Source organism: Macrobrachium rosenbergii, chromosome 56 (genome assembly GCF_040412425.1).
Source record: "Macrobrachium rosenbergii isolate ZJJX-2024 chromosome 56, ASM4041242v1, whole genome shotgun sequence".
NCBI classification, from domain to species: domain Eukaryota; kingdom Metazoa; phylum Arthropoda; class Malacostraca; order Decapoda; family Palaemonidae; genus Macrobrachium; species Macrobrachium rosenbergii.
This window is the reverse complement of record NC_089796.1, coordinates 34,843,613-34,870,176: the sequence shown is the minus strand read 5'-3', so window position 1 is coordinate 34,870,176 and position 26,564 is coordinate 34,843,613. Positions and strand designations below refer to the sequence as shown.

The 26,564-nt window shown below is 38.8% G+C and overlaps 1 protein-coding gene across 21 annotated transcripts in view; it reads right to left on the bottom strand.

Moving 5' to 3' along the window:
• Positions 1-26,564, bottom strand: part of LOC136836296 (dentin sialophosphoprotein-like) — a 377,513-nt gene that overhangs the window by 144,585 nt on the left and 206,364 nt on the right. For all 21 annotated transcript variants that reach the window (XM_067100383.1, XM_067100393.1, XM_067100385.1 and 18 more), the window contains 3 exons: positions 26,158-26,234; positions 10,297-10,420; positions 9,527-9,567 (listed from right to left, as the gene is read on the bottom strand). In XM_067100383.1, the coding sequence (XP_066956484.1) occupies positions 9,527-9,567; positions 10,297-10,420; positions 26,158-26,234 (242 nt within the window). The remainder of the gene's footprint in view (positions 1-9,526; positions 9,568-10,296; positions 10,421-26,157; positions 26,235-26,564) is intronic.

Sequence of the window (26,564 nt, the reverse complement as noted above, 5' to 3'; positions counted from 1 at the left end):
TTGCAAAAGACGAATTTCAACCATTGGAGTCTCGTGATCCACCAACTCAGAGAGAAAAGGCTCACAGCACCTCGCTGTGGTGGCATCTGGGATAGGAGTACTTCTCTTGTAGGTCATGGGGCAGCATTTGATTTGTTTTTGAGTTAGGCACAAGGACATTGTCGATCTGAAAGACTTTCTAACCCCCCAAAACATCCGATGCTGGGGCTAAGAGGTCTGTATTCTTTTTCCCCCGAATCAGGTGATTTGGGGGGATAGGCCTACATAAGTTCACCTCACTTTCATGGCGTCTCCCCCAGCCGCCGTTAAATTTGATTTTCTATCTAACGGGCTAAAGAGATGAATGGAATATATATAAGAATATATATATATATATATATATATATATATATATGTATGCATATATACACAGGAAACCCCCCTTATTTGCGTTCTCATGATTCACGGACTCACCAATTCGCCGATTTCTCTATGGAACATATATACACATTATTCAAGGAAAATTCATCCTTTCGCAGTATTTTTCACTGAGAAATATTCACTAATTACTGTATTTTCATATAATTTTCATGACTTGATGCACTTTTTGTGCTAAAACTATTAAAATACTCAGGTACCTAGGTAGTACTCGTTATGATAATTCACCTTACGATAATTCGATTTTGCAATGCATTGGGTAAGCAATTAATACCGATACGAAATTATTTATAAAATATTTATAAATTTTGCGCTAGCACAGGCAGCAGCGTACAATCAGGCAGCAAGAGACCGGATTACAATAGACCACCTTCTTTTCCTCCATTTCTTTGCCCCATCTTCTAGTTAAAATAGTAAAAGAGAATGATAAAGTGTTGTTCTGTAACTTTATACTCTTGCATAAATGCGTACAACCATAAACAACCGAATGAGAAACTGTTGATATTCTTATAACCGAATTGGGTAACAACAGCTCTTTTGCTTGTATTTCAACCATCGTACAGTAGTAAACAATTACCATAGTTAAGTAGAACAGGACTGATTTATTTTTACATTATACCCTTATTTGCTATGGATAAAAGATCAGCAAGAAAATATACTGCTAAATTTAAGCTGCAAGTTGTAGCTGAAGCTGAGAAAACAATATTCAAGCTGCTAATGACTATAAATTACCGTGCAGTGGCAACATGGATGAAACTTGACCGTAAATAAAAGTAGAGAGAAAGTATTTTAATCAAAACTACTGGGCATGAAAGAGCACATATTACTGCTGCTTTCACGCTGATAAAAGATAAATACATAATGCTCGTATTATGATGAAATCGAGTGAAAATAGCAAACGGAATCTTGATTTTTTACACAAAAACACAAATGGCCAATGTCATCTATTAACGAAAAAATAGCTAAATTAATTTCACAACAAGAAATACTTAAGTTATATTTCGACTTAAAACCCTTTGTATAACAAAAAAATACCTTACCCCATATAAATAAAGTATTCATTTACGCTAACTAGAAGCAAGAAAAGCCTTCTGAACTGAGATAAATACGGTGAAATAAACTTACTGCATAATTGATTTCCAAACCAAAACATTGATCGCAATTTATAATACAAAAGCAATGTAAGAATATATACAATATTATTGGATACAGTGACGTACAGTAACATTTTAAAAGATCCATAGAAAAGATGCATATTTGTTATGTTGATTATGTATAATACGATATTAATATGCGAGTATAAAGTACAGTATAATATAGGCTAGGCTACCGTATACGTATACGATATGTCATAGTGTAGGCTAAGCTAATTCTTGTTTGTTATTCAATTTCTCTTTGCACTGAATTATCATAAGTCAATCTGCGTAAACATCCAGAATTAGTTGATATCAATAATTACCACACCAGATATGTATAGAGTATACTTTATAGTGCAGGATAGGCTACCATATATGTATACATGGTACTGAATAGCCTACTGTAGGCTTGGCTATATTCAAGATATGCTTTTTCCAAACCACAATGGTTTTTTTTTAATCTAACCCCATCATAAGTAGGATAATACCTGTTAATAGCATTTTTAGTTTTTTTTTTTTGCTTGAACTGTTAAAATAGGCAGTTCTAAGTGTATTTAGAAAGTTTTACATATTCGTGGATTTTAGCTATTCGCAGGGGGTGTGGTGCACATCCTCCGCCAATACGGGGTTTACGGTATATATATACATATATGTATATATATGTGTGTGTGTGTATAGAATGTGTGGTTGATTTGTGTGGATGGAGGGTGGAAGAAGTAAAGGAAGGACAGAGGTCTGAAGTATGGATTGGACAGGTTAAGACATATGTAAAGGGCTTGAGCACTGAGTTTCCTGTTTTCCTCAGCATGCCAATAGAGAAGCTTTTTGTAGAGGGTATATTGTTTTGCCCATATATATATAAATAGAGCTATATATATATATATATATATATATATATATATATATATATATATATATATATATATATATATATATATATATATATATATATATATATATATATATATATATATATATATATATATATATATATATATATATATATATATATATATATATATATATATATATATATATATATATATATATATGTATATATATATATATATATATATATATATATATATATATATATATATATATATATATATATATATATATATGTATATATATATATGTATATATATATGTATATATATATATATATATATATATATATATATATATATGTATGTATATATATATATATATATATATATATATATATATATATATATATATATATATATATATATATATATATATATATATGTATATATATATATATATATATATATATATATATATATATATATATATATATATATATATATATATATATATATATATATATATATATATATATATATATATGTATATATATATATATATATATATATATATATATATATATATATATATATATATATATATATATATATATATATATATATATATATATATGTACATCTAGTAGAGTTATGGTCCTCGACGCTAATCTGTTCCAGAAGAAGCATCGAGATACGATTCAGTTGAAATCCAAATCAATTTTTCCCATAAGAAATAACTGAAAATGGATTAATCCATTCCTGACCACCAGTCATTACCCCAACCTTGCCTTTTTATATAAAACATTAAACAAGTTACTATTAAATGAGTTCAGAGTTGAATAACTTACCATATTAGATGCAATTTTTTCATTTTTAAATGCATACTGTATTAAAAGAACTGGCCTATGACCAAGCGGCTGTATTACCGTTTATAGACCGAGCGCCATAGGCTGGGCTAGGTAGCCTATAGGCACTACCAGAATGTATTGTAACAGGTATACATAAAAATTGTTGTTAATAATAACAACATTGAAAAACAAGCCTGATTATTACAGTATATTAATAAAATATTAAAGATAAGCCAAATTATGTGTGTAATCATAAACTTAAGAAAAATTGCCTAAGTTACGTCGGCACTAGGCAGCTTGTGGCATGAGAGGATGTAAACAAATCAAAGCGCCATCCTGGTGGCGTATCGCGGTATTAATTACATAAACGTTGTTTACATTCAGTATTAATGTATGGTAAATCGGTCACACGAATGCCTCTTTCATACTTCTCAATAATCTCCTTCTAAAGTTCTATTGTGGTTCTTACTGTCTTTCTCTTCTGCTTGTCAGCAACAGCTGTCTTGGGGCCCACGATTTAATGAAAATGTGGTGCAAAAAGCCATAAAAACTGATGCAATGTCTTTACAAGTGTGTACTCAATACAACAGCAGCAGCGTGTGTGGGCTTTAGACACTTTTAAATACGAGTGGGAAGAATGCCACCAACAATTGCCAACTACCAGCAGCTGACTGAAACACTTTTGTTTAAAAACATCATATGTTTCACTGGGTTGAATTCCAGTTTGATGTTCGAGCTCCGATGCAAAGTTTACTTGAATTTTTGTGTCGAAATCCAATTATGCTGAGTTCTGGTACGGTCGAGGATCGGGGTTCTACTGTATATATATGTATACATATATACATACATATACATATATGTGTATGTATATATGTATATTGTATATATATGTATATTTATATATATGTCTGTATATATGTATATATAAATATATATGTACATATGTATACTGTATATATATGTACATGTATGTATATGTATATATATATTGTATATATATATGTATATTTGTATGTATATATGTATATACTGTACTGTACATACTGTATATATATATATATATATATATATATATATATATATATATATATATAGTATATATATATATATATATATATATATATATATACATATATATATACATACATATATATATATATATATATATATATATATATATATATATATATATATATATATATATATATATATATATATATATATATATCTATATATATATATATATATATATATATATATATATATATATATATATATATATATATATATATAGAACTGCCAAAACAGGATTAAATATTTAAGAGGTTTTACAAAGGATTAGGATCAACTGTTCAGGAGCAGGGACAGGACAATTAAAAGATTATACAGGTTCGTGACTGGCCACCTAAAAATTTTTAGTACAACAATAATTCTCTTTTTTTTTTATAAACAATAATAACTTTTTGCAAGATGAACATTTATACAAATAAAAAATTATATTAAACATACAGATATATATATAGAAAATATATATCAAGTAGCTAACTTGTAATTAAGTCAGTGATTTTATCTTTTAGGTCATTCTTGAACATTTTTCTAATACAGGGGTCCAAATAATACATGCCAGGGCTAAGATTAAAATTACAACTGGAAGTAAGCTGGATGATAGCGGACTTCAATAGATTTCTTGAAGAGAAATCTTTCGATCTGGCGATCACTGAACTTTCAGTCCAATTTATCCTGTGAGAGTTTTCACTTAAATGAATGAATATAGCATTGGATGCTTGTCCAGTTTTGACTGAATACTTATGTTGCTTAATACGTACATCTAAATCTTTGCTATATTGGCCAATATAAAATGAGGGGCAATCCAAACATGGAATTTTATATATTATGTTGTTGTTTTCTTTAGGGCTATTTTTTATTAACATTCTTTTGAGTGTGTTATTATAAGAAAAAACGAGGTTTACATTAAAAGCTTTTAACAATGATTTTGTTTTCAAAACCACTAAAATAAGGCAAGCTAAGAATGTTCTTAGGGGTTTCTTTCTTCATGTTACTTTCACTATAAAACTTTTCGTGGTCTTTGTTATAACAAATATCTAGTATATGTGAAGGATAGCATAAATCGGTCCCAATTTTTCTTATGTATTCAATTTATTTATCCAAATACTGGGTACTGACAATGCGCAAGGCTCGTAAAAACATAGAGGAAAAAATTGATATTTTGATGTTGAGGTGATGGCCTGAATAAAAATGGACATAAGTTAAGTTGTTGGTTGGTTTCCTATAAATACTGAATTTACATTGAAATGGTTCTCTATGTATTAAAACATCTAAGAAAGGGAGGCAATTGTCTTTTTCTAATTCTAACGTAAACTTAATGGATGGTACCTGGTTATTCAAATTACAGAGTAAATCATTTACATCAATACCAGCAGGCAAAACAGCTACAATATCGTCACCATACTTATACCACTTTAAAGGAGTATAAATGATATTAGGTATATATCGTTTTTCAAAGAATTCCATGTACAAGTTTGAGAGGAGTGGGGATAAAGGGTTGCCCATTGCCATACCAAATATTTGTTGGTAAAAAGGCCTCGCAGCACTCCAGTGTTTCTGTTTCCTTCGTGGATTTTATCTTTATTTATATATTCATCACGTTCCATATTTTCGTGATTCAGTTATACACACACACACACACACACACACACACACACACACACACACACACACACACACACACACACACACACACATATATATATATATATATATATATATATATATATATATATATATATATATATATGTAAGTATAATTCTGGATGTTCATGCAGACTGACTTATGATAATTCAATACAAAGAGAAATTTAATAACAATAAAGAATTAGCTTAGCCTGCACTATGGTATATCGTACACATATACAGTAGTCTAGCCTACATTATATTATATATATATATATATATATATATATATATATATATATATATATATATATATATATATATATATATATATATATATGTAGAATCTACTGGTCACTTTTACCAGACACATATGTAATTCTAATAGCCACAATGCCCTCTTAACTTCTCGTGGTCAGGTGGGCAACGTGACCTCCCTGTGAATATGGAATTCGGGTTCGCTTCCCGCGACCGGCGTTCACAGGCTCTTCAATTTCTTTCATTTGGATACATTCGGCTTCGTAGTTACAAGCATATCCCCCCCCAAAAAAGTGCGAAGATTTCGAGAAGTTAAGAGGGCATTGTGGCTATTAGAATTACATATATATATATATATATACTATATATATTTTATATATATATTTTATATATGTATTAATATTAAATATAGTATATATATATATATATATATTAATATATATAATATATATATATATATATATATATATATATATATATATATATATATATATATATATATATATATAGTGCTTGTTTTTACAATTTTAAAATAAATTCAATTTTTACTCTCCTCCACCGGACTTATACTCTAACCTCTTCTTGGGACTCTTATAAAGAAATAATTTTCTTGCACAAATATTTTACTGATAATTGGTTTCCATCTCATGTTTTCTTTAAGCACTATAAGAATTTCTTAAATTAGAAGCTATCTCACTCGGCTGTTATAAGTACAGTACCACGGAAGAAACTCTATGCAACTATCCCATATGTCCTAGACGATAAATTTAGAAGTAATCTGAAGTCTGCAATAGAAAAACATTTTAACATGTTGCAAGTCATTTTAATACCAAAAAATCCACTTACAATAGGGTCCCATTTTAAATTTAAAGATAAAATCTGCCCAATAATGCAATCGTCAGTCGTATATAAATATACTTGCCCCAGATGTAATTTGGGGACTTACGTGGGATCGACTAAACGATTGCTGTGGGTCAGAGCAGATTCACATAAAGGTGTTAGTCATCGTACTGTTGCAGATTGTCCAATCCAGAATTTTCTAATATCAGAAATCATTCAAATATATGTAATACAAGTATTAATTATTCTGACTTCTCTGTTTTGGGCCAAACAAGTCATCCACACGAACTGCTCATTTTAGAATCGTTATTCATAAAACAGCTAGTTCCTAAGTTGAACTCACACACCACCTCTGTTCAGTTGTATCTGGCTTGAGCCAGTTTTCTTTGCTGCTTTCCTTTTCCCTTTTAGTCATTCAGTCCTCAACCTTTTAGTCTAGCAGGTGCTTTTTATGAATTGTCTTGTTTTATTGTATATTTATATAGCATGTTGAGACTCTTGAAGTCGTTAGTTTTATTCCATGTATTTTAATTTGTAAATTTTCTTTTTTAGCCTTGATGATGTAACAATGTGTTATGAAACGCGTCGGCAAATAAATACGACCTACAGATGACCGACTGTCTCCTTGTCACCCTTTCCTGAGATATGCTGTGGCCTGCTTGCGCCAACAACTTCTGTTTTCTATATATATATATATAAATATATATATATATATATATATATATATATATATATATATATACTGTATATATATATGTATATATATATATATATATATATACATATATATGTATATATATATATATATATATATATATACATATATATATATATATATATATATATATATATATATATATATATATATACATATATATACATATATATATATATATATATATATATATATATATATATATATATATATATATATATATATAATATATATATATATATATATATATATATATATATATATATATATATATATATATATATATAAATATATATATATATATATATATATATATATACATATATATATATATATGCACATACATATATATAACTCGGTACTCAAGCCCTTAAATATACCTTAACCTGTCAGATCCATACTTCGGACCTCTGTCCTTCCTTTACTTCTTCCACACTCCATCCACACAAATCAACCACAAATTCATCCTCAGGGCATTCATTCTCATTGACGCCGATGGTGCCACCCGTCATACCCCCAGAAAGAACGAATAATACCCCCGTTTTCTGGGAATGCAAGGGCACTAACGAATCTGGTGCCTCTTTTATCATGTTTTTCTTTGTTGATATGGCACTTGTAACTTGAATTTTGTTTCAAATTTGTTTTACCCACAGCTAACAGGGGGTTAGTGAATCAGTGGATAGTGGATTGCCAATTAATGGGGTCTTACTATTTATATGATTTCATAGGCTTTACCCCACAAAGGGTGGCTCTTTTACAAAGACAAAACAATGATCTTCACCACATTCATACTTCAACCGCTGTATTTTAATATGTGCAAGGTGTCTACTTTTTAATGGTTCTGGTTTTCTACAGGATGTTTTCATATACAAGATCCTCCATGAAAAGCAAAGTTGAGTAGAATGGTTACCATCATCAAGGCTTGAGCACAATGAAACACCTTAAACAATTACTGTTTTGGCATCCCACCCTATATGATCATCATCATTTTTATATTAAAAGTAGTTAATAAACCACTGGTCTCTTTGCTAGACTTGCATTGTGAGATATGGGGTATTGGTCATAAATGAGAGGCTACAACTGGACAGCTAGGTGGGAAGAGACAAAACGAAGAGTATAATTTTAAGATAAATGAAAACAATGTATCTTGGGACTGAAAGGACACGGCAGAGAAGTTCAAGTACTTAGCACTAACTCTGAATACATGAAAGGTATATTTTTAAAATTAAAATTACTACCTTCTGAAAAAACATAAACATATTCTCTTTATCTTCCTTTTCTCTCCTAATTCTATATTCCTCATGGAGTTACTCCCATTTATAATTCTTACTGCATCTCCCCTAAGCTCTTAACACAGCAATAAAGATTCACAATTATGTAAGAGAATGGTCCAAAGACAACAGGTTATTGCTGAGGACGTATTATGAAAAAATTTTAAGTCTTCAGTTGTAAATCATGACACTAAGCCCTGTTTACTGCATTATTATCTGTATTCATAAAGGAAGTAAGTGTGTGTGTGTGTGTGTGTGTGTGTGTGTGTGTGTGTGAGAGAGAGAGAGAGAGAGAGAGAGAGAGAGAGAGAGAGAGAGAGAGAGAGAGAGAGAGTTATATACGTAACTCAAGCATATTTTATCCACACCCATCTTTCCTATAACGTGGTAAAAAGTCTTGACTGTTGGTCGCAATTACTGCAATTTCATGTGTTATGTGGGTAAATAACATATTCTCTACCTTCATTCTAATATATGAAATTTAACCAATTTTTACTCATGTTATACTTCAAATTCTAACCTTAACTAGACGGGGATTATCTGGGTGTTCTCTTCTTGGCCCTGCAAAACACAGAAAAACAAGATTATTAAACATAAGCTCCAGTATGATCTAGATCAGCGCATATACTTCAATGAAAAACTGTCACTTAGTGCGTTACCTAGCTATTTTCATTTAAATTATTAATCTAGTTTATTACATTACCAACACAGTAATTAGAAACATCCATTATTACCTACCAGTCAAACCATGTGACACTGATAAGTCTACTTAACACAATGGTGAGTCTGAGAAATCAGATCAGACCTAACAACATTGCCACTCACAAGGAAATTAAATACTGAACCGTAACCTACTCAGAAACATTGTGCTGAATACAATAAACAGCAACACTGCAGGATACTACTGAAAGCAGCATTAGAAAGCAGAAATTCCATTATACAGTACAAAAATCTTAAAAAAACATATTTCAAGAAATCTATGGTAAAAAATCCACTGCATCTACAAAACACACTATGCTACTTATAGCTTATACGTTGCATTAATTCTGTCTACTATCTATTAACCTACGGCAAAATTAGTCATACCTAAAGATCTGGTATTCAATTCCTGGGATTATGAAATCTATAAAAAAATTGCAGTAAATTACAATATATATATATATATATATATATATATATATATATATATATATATATATATATATATATATATATATATATATATATATAACCCATAAAAATGAAGCATACACATCAAACTGCTCTTGAATGTGTGGACATGCACAATACCTGAAAACTTGTGCTTCTGCCCTCTTATTTCCTCATATCCAGCATAATCATCATCCTCATCACTAGGAAAATCATGTGCTTGAACGTTATGGTTGCGTGGATCTTCTCTCATGGATATGTCACTCTGCAATTACAAATTGTTCTAGATAATATAATTTACCACATGAAATTAACTATGAGAAATGGTTCTTATTAACTTATGCAAATGATTAAAAGTAATGGTTTTTAACAGAAAAATCTCTGTGAGAAAATGTCCTCTTAAAGTTACACGGCTTTACAATGAAATATTTATATTCTATGTTGAAGCTGTGTGATGGCTGAAAGGGTTCTCAGACCGGACATCTCTCTTTTTTTTTTTTTTTCCTCTGGTTCAAATATTATTTCTCTGTTTCATGATCACTTCAACCTCTTTCAAAATTTATTAGCTTTTTTCCATCGTGCTGTCCAACCTTTCCAACTATGACTTCACAGTAAACTGTTAGGTTTTACCCAAGCTCCACCTCTAAATACTTCATTTCTGGATCGGGTCCCGTGTCAGCCGGTGAAAAAGTCCATTCAGCACTTATTTCTAGGTAATTCCATTGCTAGATACCAGAGAAAAGCTAAATGAAATGCTGGAGTTACTACCCCCAGAGCGAGCTCCATTAGATGGAGTCGTGTATGGAAAAGGGTGAACGATATAAACACGGAACCCTGTCCTACAGAGATTCCCAAAGTCAAAAGTCCCACCGAGAGGTGCCACTACAAACCCATGCACCACTTGCGGATTGTACATAAAGCATCGCTAGCCGCATTCCATTTTAGCAAGCACTTTTGTTCGCACGTGATTTCATTGTGTTCTTTATTTTGTGCCTTTTTTGCGTTCTTATGGCATCCTCACAAGGTTCTTCTCCATCAAAGTTGAGTACCAGTTTTTGGTTGTTGTTTGAGGCGGTTGAGGCTCCGTATTTCCCTTTAGTTTAATAATTAGAGGGATTTATAACGCCCGTCTCGATCTCCTCTCACGGCTCCACATGGCCTCCCTCGGTCTTGGGTCGCCTTGTTTTTAATCATTTTTCACTGTTACTTTTCATGTTTAGGATGTATTTCCTATTCGTGATGCCTACTTTAAGTGAATTTGATTGATTTAATTTTATTCTGTGTCCCTTTGCTTCGGGAAGTGAGGTTCTGTCGTTTAGGCCACGAGCTTCCCCCTCGGGCCTATTCGCTTCTTATCAATTCCATATCATGCCTTATTTTTGCCCCTCACTTCTCTTAGCTTCTGGGAATCTTATTTTCATTGGTACGATTAAGATTATTTGTTTAATTTTTACCTTGGTGTTCGGATGCATTTGATATATATTGATTTTTATGGATATTTCTTTTTGTCGGAGGGCGGCCATTTCCCTTCATGTCCACATCGTGTTGGGTCTGGTCCTCCTCTTATATGCGACTATTATTTGTTTATTTATCCATTTATCATGGGTTGGTTGTTAGCTTTAGTTTTCCCCCATCCTAGTTTATCATGGGCGTTAGGCTATAGCCCCCCTTTTCTATGGGAAAAGGAGGGGGGGTGGGCGGTCGTACGTATACATACGCACGACCATCAATGTGTTTTTATGTGTGTTTTTTGCCTGTCTGGCGCTCTCCTTAAGTCTTGGCTGGGGTTTTTCAACATACGTTTTCCCTCTCCCTGTTTCGGCTTTTCGCGTAGGCTAATAAGACTCTTGGGTTAAGCTGGAATAGCGAGGGATGTCGCGTAGCCTACCCTAGTTCTGTCATACCTTAAGGTCGGCTTCCAGCTTCTGGTTATATCTACACACCCATTCCCTCCACCCCCCCCCCCAAATGGTCTCTCTCCCCTTGATTCGTTTTCAATCTAGTTAACTTGTCAAGGCTTGGGAGCATTTCATATCCTTTTAAGCCTATAGCCTGTGTCCCCTTCCTCTACATTGTTTGGCCTGCCCGTGTTTCGGTCTCTGACCTTACCAGGCATCACCCCTCTAGGGGCTGTTGGTGTCCGGGGTTGCTACCCCCTCTCCCGTCCACCATCTTTTGGCCTTCTTTGCCCCCCTCCCCCTGACCATGGAGGTTGTTCCTTCCTCCCCCTCTCCTGCTTCTCTCGCGTTAGCTGGGTAGCTATCTCAGCCAGCGAGTGGACATGAGGGCCCGTGAGCGCCCGGGGAGTGTGATCCCACTCTCTGGTCGCTTCTTTACGGTTCTTCCTCCTGGTCTGTTCATCCCTCCCTTCCTTGCGTCAGGCCTGTTTTCCTCCGGTGTGTCTTCTTATTAGACGACACTCCGGTTTGGATGTACTTTCGAGGCCGGTTAGTGTTTTCCACCTGACTGTCTTCGTTTCCGGGCCTTTGACGTTTCCCTTCTATTAGCTAACTACTGTCCGCTATGCTATTATCCGGGGCGCATTCCTTGCTTCCCGCTCCGGCGGCTCTAGTGTACCGGTCACATACCCACCGTTATCGCTAGTTTCAGAATTTGATTCTCTCGTTGCCGGGAATGCGCCTACTCCGGACAGTTTTTAACCTTCCCATTATGTTTTGTGTCCGTCACATACTTTTAAGGCATGTTACTCCGGCTAGTTCCGGTGTGTTTGTTATGTTTTTATTATTTGATTTATGTATGAGATTTTATTTTAGTCCGGTTTCCTTCCGGTTCATTCCGGCAGGTTTCACAGTTTTATTATACTAACGTGCTGCTTCGGCACACTACTCCGGCACCTTTCACGGTGTACTCACAATCTCATACTCTTTCAGGTGGTGCGCTGCCAAGAACAGGGGTGCTCCGCAGCCCTGCATCAGGCCAGCGGCCACGAAGTCTGTAGATCCCACTCCGGGTGTGCGGTCCACGTAGGAGAACTAATAGTTTGGCACCCTGACGGCTGTGATGTTTGCTACGCTCTTTACGAGCAATCTATCGATGATTCGGTAGGTTTGTCATGCATCTTTCATTTTTCAGCCAAACTGTATCTTATATGATTTACCAATTTTCTCCCCTTCAGTAAACCGCAATAATGTTATTCTTCCGGCAGGCTGACCGCAAGTCTCGTGGATGCTTCGCTCCAGGCCCTTAAAGTCTGGGTCAGCGGCTTTTCGACGTAATGTAGGGCAGGAAACCCTACATACTCTCAAAGGACATCTGTAATGTCCTTTTTCCCGGCGCCTGGATCACAGCATCGGTTGCCGACGATGTTGCTGCTCCGTTGATTACCGGGATCCGGGAGTTGACCCAGCCCTCTCCAGACGATTCGGCCTTAAGCGAAGGAGTTTCCGAAGACGTTGCGGGTCTTGATCTCGGCCTTGAATCTTCGAACATTGTCCCGGAGCATCAAGCAGGTAAGGGGGTAAGTGAGGCAGGTTCTTCCCTGTTTAGCTCTCCTTCTTCTACCGTTTCCTCCTTTAAAGGTTTCGCTAAATCCCCTTACCTTGTGGACGGTTCTAGGTCTACCGTCCCTAAGGTAAAGTCTGTAAGGAAAAAGACTTTAAAATCTCTAGCAGTCCGGTCCGAGGTTCCCTCGGCGGCGTCACGGGCAGCAAGCCCCGTGCCGTCAACGAGTGCGGCCTCCCCTTCCAGGAAGCAAGCAGGGTCTGAGTCGCGGAAGGTGGTTCCCCCTCCTCCTACCTTTAATACAGACTCTTTCGTCGAGCTGCTTCTGGAGAGGATCGACGCGAGAGTCGATATCAGGCTTTCAGGAATTTCCGAATCGGTGCAATCTCTTACGGAAAAGGTGGACTCCCAACAGGAATTAATCCAAGGACTTGCCGATAGCGGGCCTCGCTCCAAATCCCATTCTGTTCCTGACCCCTCCACTCTCCCCCCCTTCGACCTGGGGAATCCTTGGCGTCTGCCCTTTATGCTCCCAAGCACGAAGGTACTCTTACCATAGAGGGTTTGGGCATAAGGAGACTGGAGGAATTAGAATTCCAACCTCCGGATCTGAAATCTCCTTTCACAGGTTTTGCCACGCTGAAGGAGGAGGTTTGGAATAGGTCTGATAAGGTCCCTAAAGAAACCGTCATCTATCCTAGGGATCAAGCCCAAACGTCTTTGATGAGGACGCTTACGGAGTGGCAAGCGGAGAACACTAGGCTCACACCAGCTAAAGGAGTGTTCACTATGTTCACTTTAAGTGACATTCTCCTTCCTCCTTGTACTTCGAAAGTGGCCTCTCTGACCAGTCAAGCTTCCTTAGAAGGTAAACCTCTACCTCATCTCCGGGAGACAGACCCAACATCTCTCGTCTTTCCCGGGGGCACCGAGTTCTGGAAGGGAGCCCCAAATACGTTTACGGTGTCTCGTCTCGACCCAGACTGCGCTTCTGACCTGTTCAGTGAGCAGCTCCCTAAGATCCCGGAGTCGCTCCTGAAGGCGGAAGCTGAAAGTAAGGATAGGCTCGCCAGGTCCTTGAACTCCCTGACTTTGGCAGAAGCAACTTCTTTGGTGTACAGGGAAGATTCTTTGTTCCAGGTCTTGGCGAAATCTCTCTTGGCAAGTTTTCAACAAGACCTGTTTGACTTTATAACAGCTCGGTTGAACTGCCGGAAGCATATCTTTTCGGCAGCCACAGTACGTCATGAACCAAATAGGCTTTTGAAAAGTTCCATCTGGGGAGCTAATCTTTTCCCCCAAGAAGAAGTTGACGCAGTCTTATCTAAGGCTGCTAGGGTCAATCAGAGTCTCCGTTCTCGTTGGGGTTTGCCCTATAAACGGAAGCAGTCAGATCTTGCCGGGCCATCCCCAAAGGCCGGCAAGAAATTTAAGAAATTCAAACGCCTCCCGGCTCAGTCATTTGTTCATGCTGTCCAGGTTCCTTTGCATGGGCAACCATCAACCTCTTCCTCCCAGCCTCTGCCTCAGTATGTTCTGGTTCAGCCGGCACATCAGTCTCTTGCTGCCCCCTCCTACATCTCCTCCCCGGCTTTCAATGCTTCATATGAAAGCCAGGGGAAATTTCGCTCTGGGCAGTCAACCAGAGGCAACAAGCCCCGAGGCTATTTTAGAGGTAGGGGAGCCCCCCGCTCCTCTCCCAGGAACAGAGGAAGTCGAGGCTCCAGAGGAAGGAAACAAACACTGGACCAATGACATACCTCCAGTGGGCGGGAGGCTGTACCATTTTCGGGCCCGGTGGGCCTTCTGTCCCTGGGCTCAGAGTATAGTTTCCAAGGGCCTGGGGTGGAGTTGGATCGACGGCCCCCTTCACCAGTCAGGTTTTACCAGTCACCGACCAAGGATCTCGAGGGCTTCGTGACGGATCTGTTACAGAAGCAGGCCATAAGAAAAGTGAGGAATCTGAAGTTCCAAGGCAGGCTCTTCAGTGTTCCTAAGAAGGGTTCCGACAAGCGGAGAGTAATTCTGGACTTGTCCCGTCTGAATTCCTACATTCGTTGCGACAAGTTTCAGATGCTTACAGTTTCCCAAGTTCGGACCCTACTGCCCCGTGGAGCCGTAACCACCTCTATAGATCTTTCCGACGCCTATTATCACGTCCCGGTTGCAAGAAGGTTCTCCCCCTTTCTGGGGTTCAGGCTCGGAAGGCAGGCATACTCTTTCAAGGTGATGCCTTTCAGCCTCAACGTAGCCCCAAGGATTTTCACCAAGTTGACAGACACGGTCGTGCAACAACTCCAGTCTCAAGGGATTGCGCTGGCCGCGTATCTAGACGACTGGATCATCTGGGCATCCAGCGTCGACGAGTGCCGGAGGGTTACAACCGTTGTGGTCAGCTTTCTGGAATCTCTGGGCTTCCGTGTAAACAGGGAGAAGTCCCGCCTGGTTCCAAGCAGTCGTTTTCAGTGGCTAGGAATCCAGTGGGACCTGAATTCTCACAGGCTCTCTTTTCCACCAACCAAGAGGAAAGAGATAGCCAGAGCAACCAGGCAGTTTCTCAAGACCAAACGAGCCTCTCGACGAGCCCAAGAAAGAGTCTTAGGCTCTCTTCAGTTCGCTTCAGTGACAGATCTGTTGCTGAAGACAAAACTGAAAGATATAAACAGAGTATGGCAGAGTCGAGCAAGTATCAGGCTCAGAGACAAGGTGTCTCTGATTCCTCACATCTTGAAGAAGAGACTCCGGCCTTGGTCAACAGTCAAGAGCCTGTCCAAGTCAGTTCCTCTCCAGTTTCCTCCTCCGGCGTTGGTTATCCACACAGACGCCTCCCTGAGCGGGTGGGGAGGTTATTCTCAACACCAAGAAGTGCAAGGAACTTGGTCCACCATGTTCTGCCAGTTCCATATAAATGTTCTGGAGGCCATGGCGGTCTTCCTTACCTTGAAGAAGCTCCTTCCTCCCAAGAAGATTCATATAAGGCTGGTTCTGGACAGTGCCACAGTAGTCCACTGCATAAACAGGGGGGGGTTCGAAATCCAGTCGGATCAACCAGGTAATGATTACACTTTTCTCCCTGGCATGCAAGAACAAGTGGCACCTGTCTGCCACTCATCTTGCAGGGGTCCGGAATGTCGTGGCGGATTCTCTATCAAGGACGACTCCCCTAGAGTCGGAGTGGTCCCTAGAGAGGGACTCTTTCAGTTGGATCTGCGACCAAGTTCCGGGCCTGGAGGTAGATTTGTTTGCAACCAAGTTCAACAACAAACTCCTCGTTATGTGGCTCCCAACCTGGACCCTCAAGCTCTCCCACGGACGCAATGTCATTGGATTGGAACAGGTGGAAGAAGATTTATCTGTTCCCTCCGTAAACTTGTTGTTAAAGGTCCTTCACAAACTCAGGACATTCAAGGGTCAAGTAGCTCTAGTGGCTCCCTACTGGCCAAAGAGCAACTGGTTTCCACTTCTGCTGGAACTGAAACTTCGCCGCGTCCAAATCCCCAGTCCAAAACTGACACAGGTAGTACAAACACTGACTGTGTCAGCTTCCTCAAGAATTCAAGGTGCCCTGGCTTTATGGACTTTATGAAATTTGCAGCTCAGAGGGATGCTAATGTTGATCCTGTTAATACCGTGTTCTTGGAATCAGATAAGCGGGTCTCTACTCTCCGGCAGTATGACTCAGCAGTTAAGAAGCTAGCACTCTTTTTGAAGGAATCTAAAGCTACAGTAATGACCACAAATTTGGCAATCTCCTTTTTTAGGTCACTGTTTGAGAAAGGTTTAGCCTCAAGTACTGTTACTACAGTCAAGTCGGCTTTACGGAAAGTATTTTTGTGCGGTTTCAAAACTGACCTCACAGATCCTTACTTGTCTTCCATCCCTAAGGCCTGTGCACGGCTGAGACCAGTAATCCGTCCACATACGGTTTCCTGGTTTTTGAATGACGTGTTAAAATTAGCATCAGATATCGACAATCAGTCTTGTTCCTACCTTTCCTTGTTGAGAAAAACGTTGTTTTTAGTCAGCCTAGCTTCGGTGCTAGAATTTCAGAGCTGTCTGCACTCTCTAGGAAACCAACCATGTTGACTTCCTACCATCAGGGAGGTTTTGCTGATTCCTCACCCTAAGTTCCTAGCTTAAAAATGAAGATCCGCAAAATAGGTGGTCGCCTTGGAAAATTCTCCCCCTCCTCAAGACCTGTCCCTATGTCCAGTTCATACATTGAAGGCTTATTTAGACAGGTCCTCTCACATCTCATCTGGGCCTCTCTTTATCGGAGAAGGGGGTAATATCTCTATGCCTGCTATTAGACAACAGATCTTGTACTTCATCAAACAAGCTAATCCTGATTCAGTCCCAAGAGTTCATGATATTAGAGCTGTGGCCACTTCCATTAACTACTTCCATTACATGAATTTCGCGGATCTTACCAAGTACACTGGTTGGAAGTCTCCCTTAGTTTTCAAACGTCACTATTTGAAATCTTTAGAAGCCCTTAAATTCTCAACAGTAGCGGCAGGGAACGTTGTCCCTCCCTCTAGAACCCTTTCTGATTCCTAGTCAGTTCTTCCTCCACTGCCTCAGTTATCCCCTTACATTCATCCCAGTCAGGCATACCTTGATCTTGTCCCCTGACCGTGTTATCTGTATATTTGTCCGGGTGACACATTTATTTTATAATTTTTAAAAATTTTGTATAATTGTTTTGTTTAAGTATATTTTATACATTGTCATGTTAATTTTAAGCTCCCACCAGTTCCATTTGTACATTACTTGTAATTATTTCTAGCAATTAAACCTGTTCGGTGGACTTATGGTCTTCTGTTCCCCTAACATTTCGTTGTCTCTTACAGCATAAGAATGATATTTATTTCTCTGTTATTTTTTCACCGGCTGACACGGGACCCGATCCAGAAAAGGGATTTTGACAAAGGAAAAATCTATTTCTGGAGAGGGGCCCGTGTCACCCGGTGACCCACCCCTATTTTATGTTGTCTCCCTCCCATAGTAAACATCATTCTAGTGGGGTGGTGCTTTCATGGAATGCGGCTAGCGATGCTTTATGTACAATCCGCGAGTGGTGCATGGGTTTGTAGCGTCACCTCTCGGTGGGACTTTTGACTTTGGGAATCTCTGTAGGACAGGGTTCCGTGTTTATATCGTTCATCCTTTTCCATACACGACTCCATCTAATGGAGCTCACTCTGGGGGTAGTAACTCCAGCGTTTCATTTAGCTTTTCTCTGGTATCTAGCAACGGAATTACCTAGAAATAAGTGCTGAATGGACTTTTTCACCGGGTGACACGGACCCCTCTCCAGAAATTGATTTTTCCTTCGTCAAAATCCCGTTTTTCAGTTTACAGTGGGAGTTGTTGCGGGATTATCTACCACCTGATAATGTAAAGACCAGAGAGGTATCAACATAAATACAGTACTTGTGGTGGCATCTCAAGGGCTGCACTATCCATCAGAACTGGCACATGGATTCCTGAGATGGGCTGGTTCTGGAAATAGGACTCTTGGCTTTCTGTCCTGCTTAGTCATCCTTATAATCAGAAAGATTGTGATCGTATTCTTGTAATACTCTCAGTCCTAGCAAGCATGTTATTTACACAGGGGCCTATTTAATTGTGTTATGTTCCCTTTACAATAGGGCATGGAGTGGACATTTGGGAGTCAATTCCAGCTGATTACCACAGTGAAGTAGGGCAATGGAAATAATTTTAAAAGAATGCAAATTCCTGCATGAAAATATTGTTACAATTAGATCCGAGGACAGTTCTCGTTTCGGAAGGCACTGTGTGCTCGTTAATGCAGTCGAATAACAAGTGTCGAATGCTTTGCAATTAAAAACCCAGTTTTAGTGAAATGATAGATGTCAAATCCCATCTAACTCTTGGTTAAGGGTCTAATATTCTAAACAGTTCGGACCATAACTGCCCCCAAGAGCTGGGAGAGTCAGGGACACTTAAACTGCTCCCAATAATCCTTGGCCCAGTGGCTCAATGTGTAGCTTTTTGCCGGATGACAAAGGCGTCAGCAAAAAAAAAAGAAAAAAAAAAGACGATTGAGGTGGAACATGTAATTGCGGGACATAGCTGCTTTTCCCTATACAGAATGTTACTTGGTCCCTCCTTGAGTGGGAATTCCGAAACTGTCAAAGGAGATAGTCGTATTCCCTGCTAGCATGGCAGCTAAAGCCACTGAGGCCACCTTTTCCCACTTTAACAGAATTATGGTACTTCCAAAGTCTAGGAAATCCAAAACCCTCTTTGGGTGGCCTCAGCCTTCTGCTCATTAACTTTTAAAACAGCAGCAAATACAGAATTTCAGAACTTGCACTTAATGAGAGATTAAAACCCCACAAAGTATGGGCAATATATGCCCTTTCTTTTGAATGGAATAAGCTCCCACTCAATGTGGCTACCCAGCAGTTTGGTGCCCCTATAGGCAAAATCTTAGATGGGACAGCCACTTCTAAATATCATGCAAGGCTCCACCTGCTTTCCATCCCAACCTCTTTCTCCATCCTGGAAGTGACTACGAGGGAAATCACTGAGTCTTCTAAGATTGCTTTGCTGTGGTTGCAATGAACTCTATGCAGAAGCTATGGAGTGAACTCTACATTTTCTGGGGGTAGTGCCTCAGGGCCCAAAAAGAAACACTGGCATGTTCCTACATATCACCTCCAAGTGTCATCTTTCTGCTACATTCCTCCCCCTTCTGTCATGATTTCTTTGAAGGATAATGCAACAACTCACTGGAAGGGCCTGTAAACAGAATTGTACAGTACTGTACGTGCTCTTCTTGGTAAGGGTGGAACCTGTGATACTATATTTCTTGGAGTTCCATCTTACAAACCCAAGAAGCCCCCACAACAACCTGGACACATACAACCCTCCAGTCAGTCCTTATGGTATCCCCATGCAACAGAATATTGAGGGAATGGAAAGGAATTCTAGGAATGCACATCAAGAGCAAAGGAAGAGGCAGAGCTAAATCAGACTTGCCAGATTGGGGGTCACCTTCTACAGCACTACATGCAGTGGAAGCCCTTCCCTTTGGGACACAGCATCATCTGCAACAGGCTGTGGGGGAGAATGATCCTATCATCCCCCCTCCACCACTCTAGCAGTTTTTCTAACAACTAGATCCTTCCTTGGAGAAGAAAATACTGAAGGCTATCCTAAAGGGTGCCACAGAGAAAGACAAGGTTTTAATAAAATAGTCATTTCCAACACAAAAGTGCAATTTACATGTAACAGACAAATGAACTGAACTTTTACAATGTAAATTCAATTACTAAGTACATGACAGTTGGAACAGATTGCGGGCTTGTTAAACTCAAAGTCAGCAGTGGACCTATTCTTAAAACTGTAAGAGCCTTGGTGCTGATAGGGTGCTCTTGCCTAATGAGTCATTCTCATTGCCTCTGCTATGCAGGTAGTTATGCACACCGATGCCTCCTTGACAGGTTGGAGAAGCCACTGGTAGAATTGTCAGGTAGCTAGATGGACATCTTTTCTGAGGGGTGTCACATCAGTTTTCTGGAAATGATGGCCACCTTCCAGTCTCTCATACAACTGAATCCTCTGACAATGGTCTAAATCTTGTAAAACCTAGGCAACCTGACACAGATTAAGTTTCTCAGGAGGTCGCCTCCTCTTAGTACAATCATACTGCCTCTCGAACTGATGACAAGGAAGTAGCACTTGTTGGCAGTTCACCTCAAGGGGTTGCTCAATGTGACAACAGTTTCCCTGTTGAGGCATTTGGTGTATTTGACCAAATGGATGTTGGACAACCCTCTTGCCATCTCCTAACAGATTTCCAACCTGCTTCTGCTTCCAGAAGTGGACCTGTTTACTTTTTTCTTTAAATCTTCAGCTGAAAACCCTTGTAGGCAATCTTCAGCTGAAAACCCTTATAAGGCAGAGTTAGCAGACTATAAGCCCAAGAGGGGTCCAGCCTGCAGAGAGACAAGTTATAGAATGCCTACCTAGTGGCCCAAAATTGGCCCAACAGTCATTGTTTTGTTCTGTTACAACAATGGGAGAGGAAAGAAATTTTACTGCCATCAGTTATTCTCAGGCTGAGCCATGACCTTCAAACCTAGATTTTCTAAATTTGATCTAGAGTGGAAGTTAGGCATCTACTATTGCTGAAGCTTGGTACAGAAACTACAGACTTCATCTATCCAGCAATGTCTAGTTGTGGTTGGGTTACCTTTACCTAAAGGGCTGGTTAAAATTATAATTACAACAGTCCTAGATTTCTCTGATCTACCTGTCTAAGGACATGTGCCTTGCCACTACCACAAGCCTGCACTGTCAGAGTCTGCTCTCTATGGGTTTGGCATAAACTTCTATACTTGCCTTTAGCTCCACTGTCTGGGCCTTTACACTGCAAAACCAGCTCTTTTAAGGGTCCCTATTCCCATGTCCTTGACAAAGGTTCTTCAGTTAATCAGCTCAGTGGTCTGGTAAAACTAAGGTATACTTACTTACTTCAGTTCCTGTCATCCTCTCAATTCAGTACTCCTAATATAACCACATCCCGAATGATCCAGAGGGTGGTTTTGCTTTGTCGCCTTCGGGTCAGGAGTCTGGATCATTAAACTCTGTTCTTTCAGATGGGAACAACACATCATCACCTATACTACTAGCTGTCAAATGCTGTAATCCTATGGCCCATCATTCCTAGCCAAGAATGAGGACCCACTAAGGAAGAAATACAGTTCTTGAGCTGGACCTACATATTACAGATAAAACATTATGTGCAGTCTGGTCACTTACAGTACCTAGATGACACAGCTAACTTCTCCAATGGTCATTTTTTCTTACACCCTACTAAGTGCCTTCATTCAATCCCATCATGGTTAGGTAAGTTACCTCTCAGACATATAGTTAATATGCAGACATGTTCTTCTCTCCTCCTTTTTCATTGTTGTCTCCTCAAGGGATTGCTTCACAAAAGAGGAGAGGTGGCCCTTTGTGTGACTTTACCATGGACTATTTTTCATCCAGGTGATTGGGATTCCTTTCTGAGGAGCTAAGTTGTTTTGTTTCTTTTATATGCACCTTTGAGGACAAACATTGGCTACATCATAAAAAAAACAGGTTTTGACAGACCTGGTGAGTAGTGGTTACATCACTCATGCACTGTGCCCCATTTGTGTAGGTAGGGTGAATACTAATACATGGGGTAGGCATGGAAAAAGGATCTTCCTGCCCTGAGTCCATTCATACTCATTGTTACCAGGCACCTTTCTGGCATAGTGCAGCTATGAGAGAATTTTAATTATTGGTTGCTCTGTTTCATGAAGACCCTGGTGGACCACATGTCCCGTGTGAACTCAAAGTGGAAACCCCCCCCACCCCAAAATTTTCCAATGTTAAAGACTGCTATATATGTAATTGTAATAACAATGTATTAATAAGAAGACAGCAACAAACTAGCAGCAGAAATTAACCACTCTTGCCAGTTCAGGAGATTAAAACTCATGCTACAGGAGCTCTCACATGTATCCATCAACAACAAAACTCAATCTGGTGGGAAAGAGGTCTGAGGAATGCACCACAGAATCTTGACAAAAGATATATCATCTTCAAGGGTGCACAAATTCACAGCTGACTCTGGTTCCTTGACCAAGAACAAGGAGTCCTGAGAAAAATCAATCCTGCCTGCCTTTGGGGTTCAAGATCTTGGCAACTGAAAATGGCCAATCCAGAGAAGCCAGGGGTAAGTGAATGGGTGGAACAGGCAGAAGACCCAATCACAGATGGGGGAGCAGAAGACTTGGTCACCAACAAAGAACTAGTTAAAGGACAACAAAATCTTGAATTATGACCAGAGGATGATGATGGGCAACTTGACTGGATGGGTCACGAACCAGGTCATGTTGGTATCCCTAACAGGGTGAGAACTCATCTTGATTGTGAAGATATTGGGCTTGGGAGGATGATAAAATCATATTGTGGCTCAGGAATATTCTTAGACTTGTAGGAACCAGTGAAGGAGTCATCCTAAGCAGCATATCTCTCGAGGAACAGGCAGGGCCTGAGAAGACATGACAGCAGAACTGCAAAACACTAAGACCAAAGAAGAGCTAGTAGAAGACTGTGGGAGGGCACTGAGGGCAGGGCAGGAACCACAGCCACTGGAGACTTCTAGGGCAATGCAGAAACCAGGGTAAGTTAGGTAGTCAGTGCCAAAGCAAGAGCAGTCAAGGACATTGAGGCAGTTGTGGGCAATAGTGAATAAGGCACACAAGGTGGGGGGCAAGAGTTGTGACAGCTGAATGCAAGAGCAGGGTACAAAACCGTCGGATATATTGGGCAGATGGTAAGACAAGATTAAGAATACAGTACTGCAATACATAGAAGTACAGGATCAGCCATATAGGCATGGATGACTGAATACACAAGAACAGTTGAAGAACTAGAAGCATCTAGGGAGTACAACAGAGGTTGCTGAATAATCAGGTAGATTAGTATATGCCCAAGCATATGAACACAGGAACATCTGACAGGATTTGGTATCCAGAGGTAGACAATATGAATATTGTACTACAAACAGACGCTGAAGCAGCAGAAACAGCAACATAATGAGGCTGCACAGCAGCAAGAGCAGAAATGGTGCTGGGCAGCAAAAATGATGGGGGGAGCAGCACCAGAGTCAGCTACCAACTCTTTTAACTTAGGAATCAACAGTGGCAAGGAACCAATTCTGAAAAACATAATCTTTGACCTAAGCTCGTCAAGATTATCATCTTCAACAGACCGAAGAAATGTGGAGGAAGGCAGCCTAGCCTGAGGAGGCTGAGGGGCAAAGCGGATGGGTGTCATCCAAGCAGAAAGAGTGGAAGCAGCAGTCAACCTGACTAGCAGATCTCTACCAAGGGTAGATAGGAGATTCTCAGGAGAGGGAGACATCCATGGAGGAACAGAGGGGAGACCTCCTCTTGTGAGTTAACAGAAAGCATAGAGACTGGAGAAAGCTTACTGCATGAGAGTAAAACCTGGCCTACAGCAGGAAGTGCCATGGGGAAGATGGAAGCCTCATCTGAAGAAACTGATGGCCCAAATTGCAGTTACAGAGTGACTAGGCAAATCTGACTACTTGCTAGCAGAAGAGAAGGATGTAGCAGTTGCTTAACTTCTGGACCATGAAGTAATGAGTTTATACACAATTGCCCAATCAGGATGTAAGAACCCAGACTGAAGTGTTGGAGAAAATAAAACAGGTGAATACTATCATGTTTGCCAAGAGATGAGGGGAACTTGCATGAAAAGCCTACTTCCTCCAGAAAAATAAAACCAAACTCTTAACAGTCCTAAGTAGCCCAGTCTTACATGTCTGAAAAATAAATCTACTGGTAATAAATATCAGAAAACAACACAGCTGTTGTGAATACTATCAGAAGCTGCTATGTTTCTGAAGAAAACGAGTGATCATCCTCGCAATTAAAACTGAACTTGAATTCCTTGTTATCATGTTTAACTGACTGAAGGGTTTGTATTAGTAAAAATACAAAGAAGGGAAGGGAATACTCCACTTGATTTGTGGCTGTTAAAACTGTCGTCACAACACCTAGGTGAATATTCCAGTTCATTCATGAAAAGTTTGAACGGCAAAGTCAGGCAGAAAGTACTGATAGATGTCTGAACTCTACGGAGGCTGGAAACAAAATGGAGCACAGACTGACAGGTGGGCGGGGCTCCCTCCTACCTGTCGATAGTTAACTAACTTTTCATAAAGTTTAAACAGCCATTCTAATTCGTGTTTGCATGCTAAATCCTATGTAAAGAATGAACGTTTGTATTTGTGTAGGTTTTAAAAAACTCTAACCTAGAATTACAATGACAACAAATGCAAAAGTGAGTGAATGCAGCAAATGGAAAAACAACTGATTCAAGTGGGAATGAGAGAGTAAGACAAAGCAAAAACTTACAAAATACCAGAATCAAGTAAATGAAAAGATAACTAGACAGATAAAAATGCTCTCACAATGTAATTCTGTTAAGGCATATCACACAACTGCAGAAAACTAGTTTTCTGGAGAGAATGGTAGCAAGTCTTTATTCACTGATGGTGCACTGACAATGAACCAGTATTTTTCTTTGAAACACCTTGCTTTGTGTACATTTATATGTGTTCTGGACAGCTAAAGGCTACCTATAATTAATGGGACCCCTAAAACAACGTAACACCTTTTAATATTAGTTCTGACGGAAGTTCATCTCATAAATTTTCTCAATGCGGACATATTCATTTCATGTCCAAAATATATGGGATACAACTGGTCTTCCATAATAAGCACCTATTCACACAAAATGGTCTCGTGAATAAAAAATAAATGTCTAAATAACCTACAAAAGTATTTTCATCTATATTTTGCATACTTAATTTTCTTAAAAGAGTAAAATCTTGACCCTGGAATCAGTCTGTCAACCTATGAGCACTAAAACTTTTTTTTTTATAGAGCAAATCCTAAAGGAAGACAAGAATGACTGCTTGTATTTTTGTTTGTTCCTTACCATTGATTGCGGACCTCTTACTCTTCTTTGTATTCTCTGTGGTTTTTGATAAACTGGAGCTTCCCTTGGAAAGAGGTCTGTGAAAAAAGGAAATGTTAATGGGGTTTCCAGATGACATTGCTGTACTTCAACATTTTGATATCTTACTAAAGTAAGCCTACTGAAATAGACTGCCACTAAAAATACTGTCTTTTATCACCGGATTGGGATTCTGTAATAACGGGTTCTTTCTTTTCCACAAGAATTATAGTATTCCTTCAATCATCCATAATAATACACCCAAGGCTCTTACAGATATTTGAAATTTGCAGATACAGTAAAATGAACACCATAGATGTAAAACGACATATTCATAACTTTTTTCTCTTTTGTCACTTCACAGTCCTGTATATGCTTACTATATACAC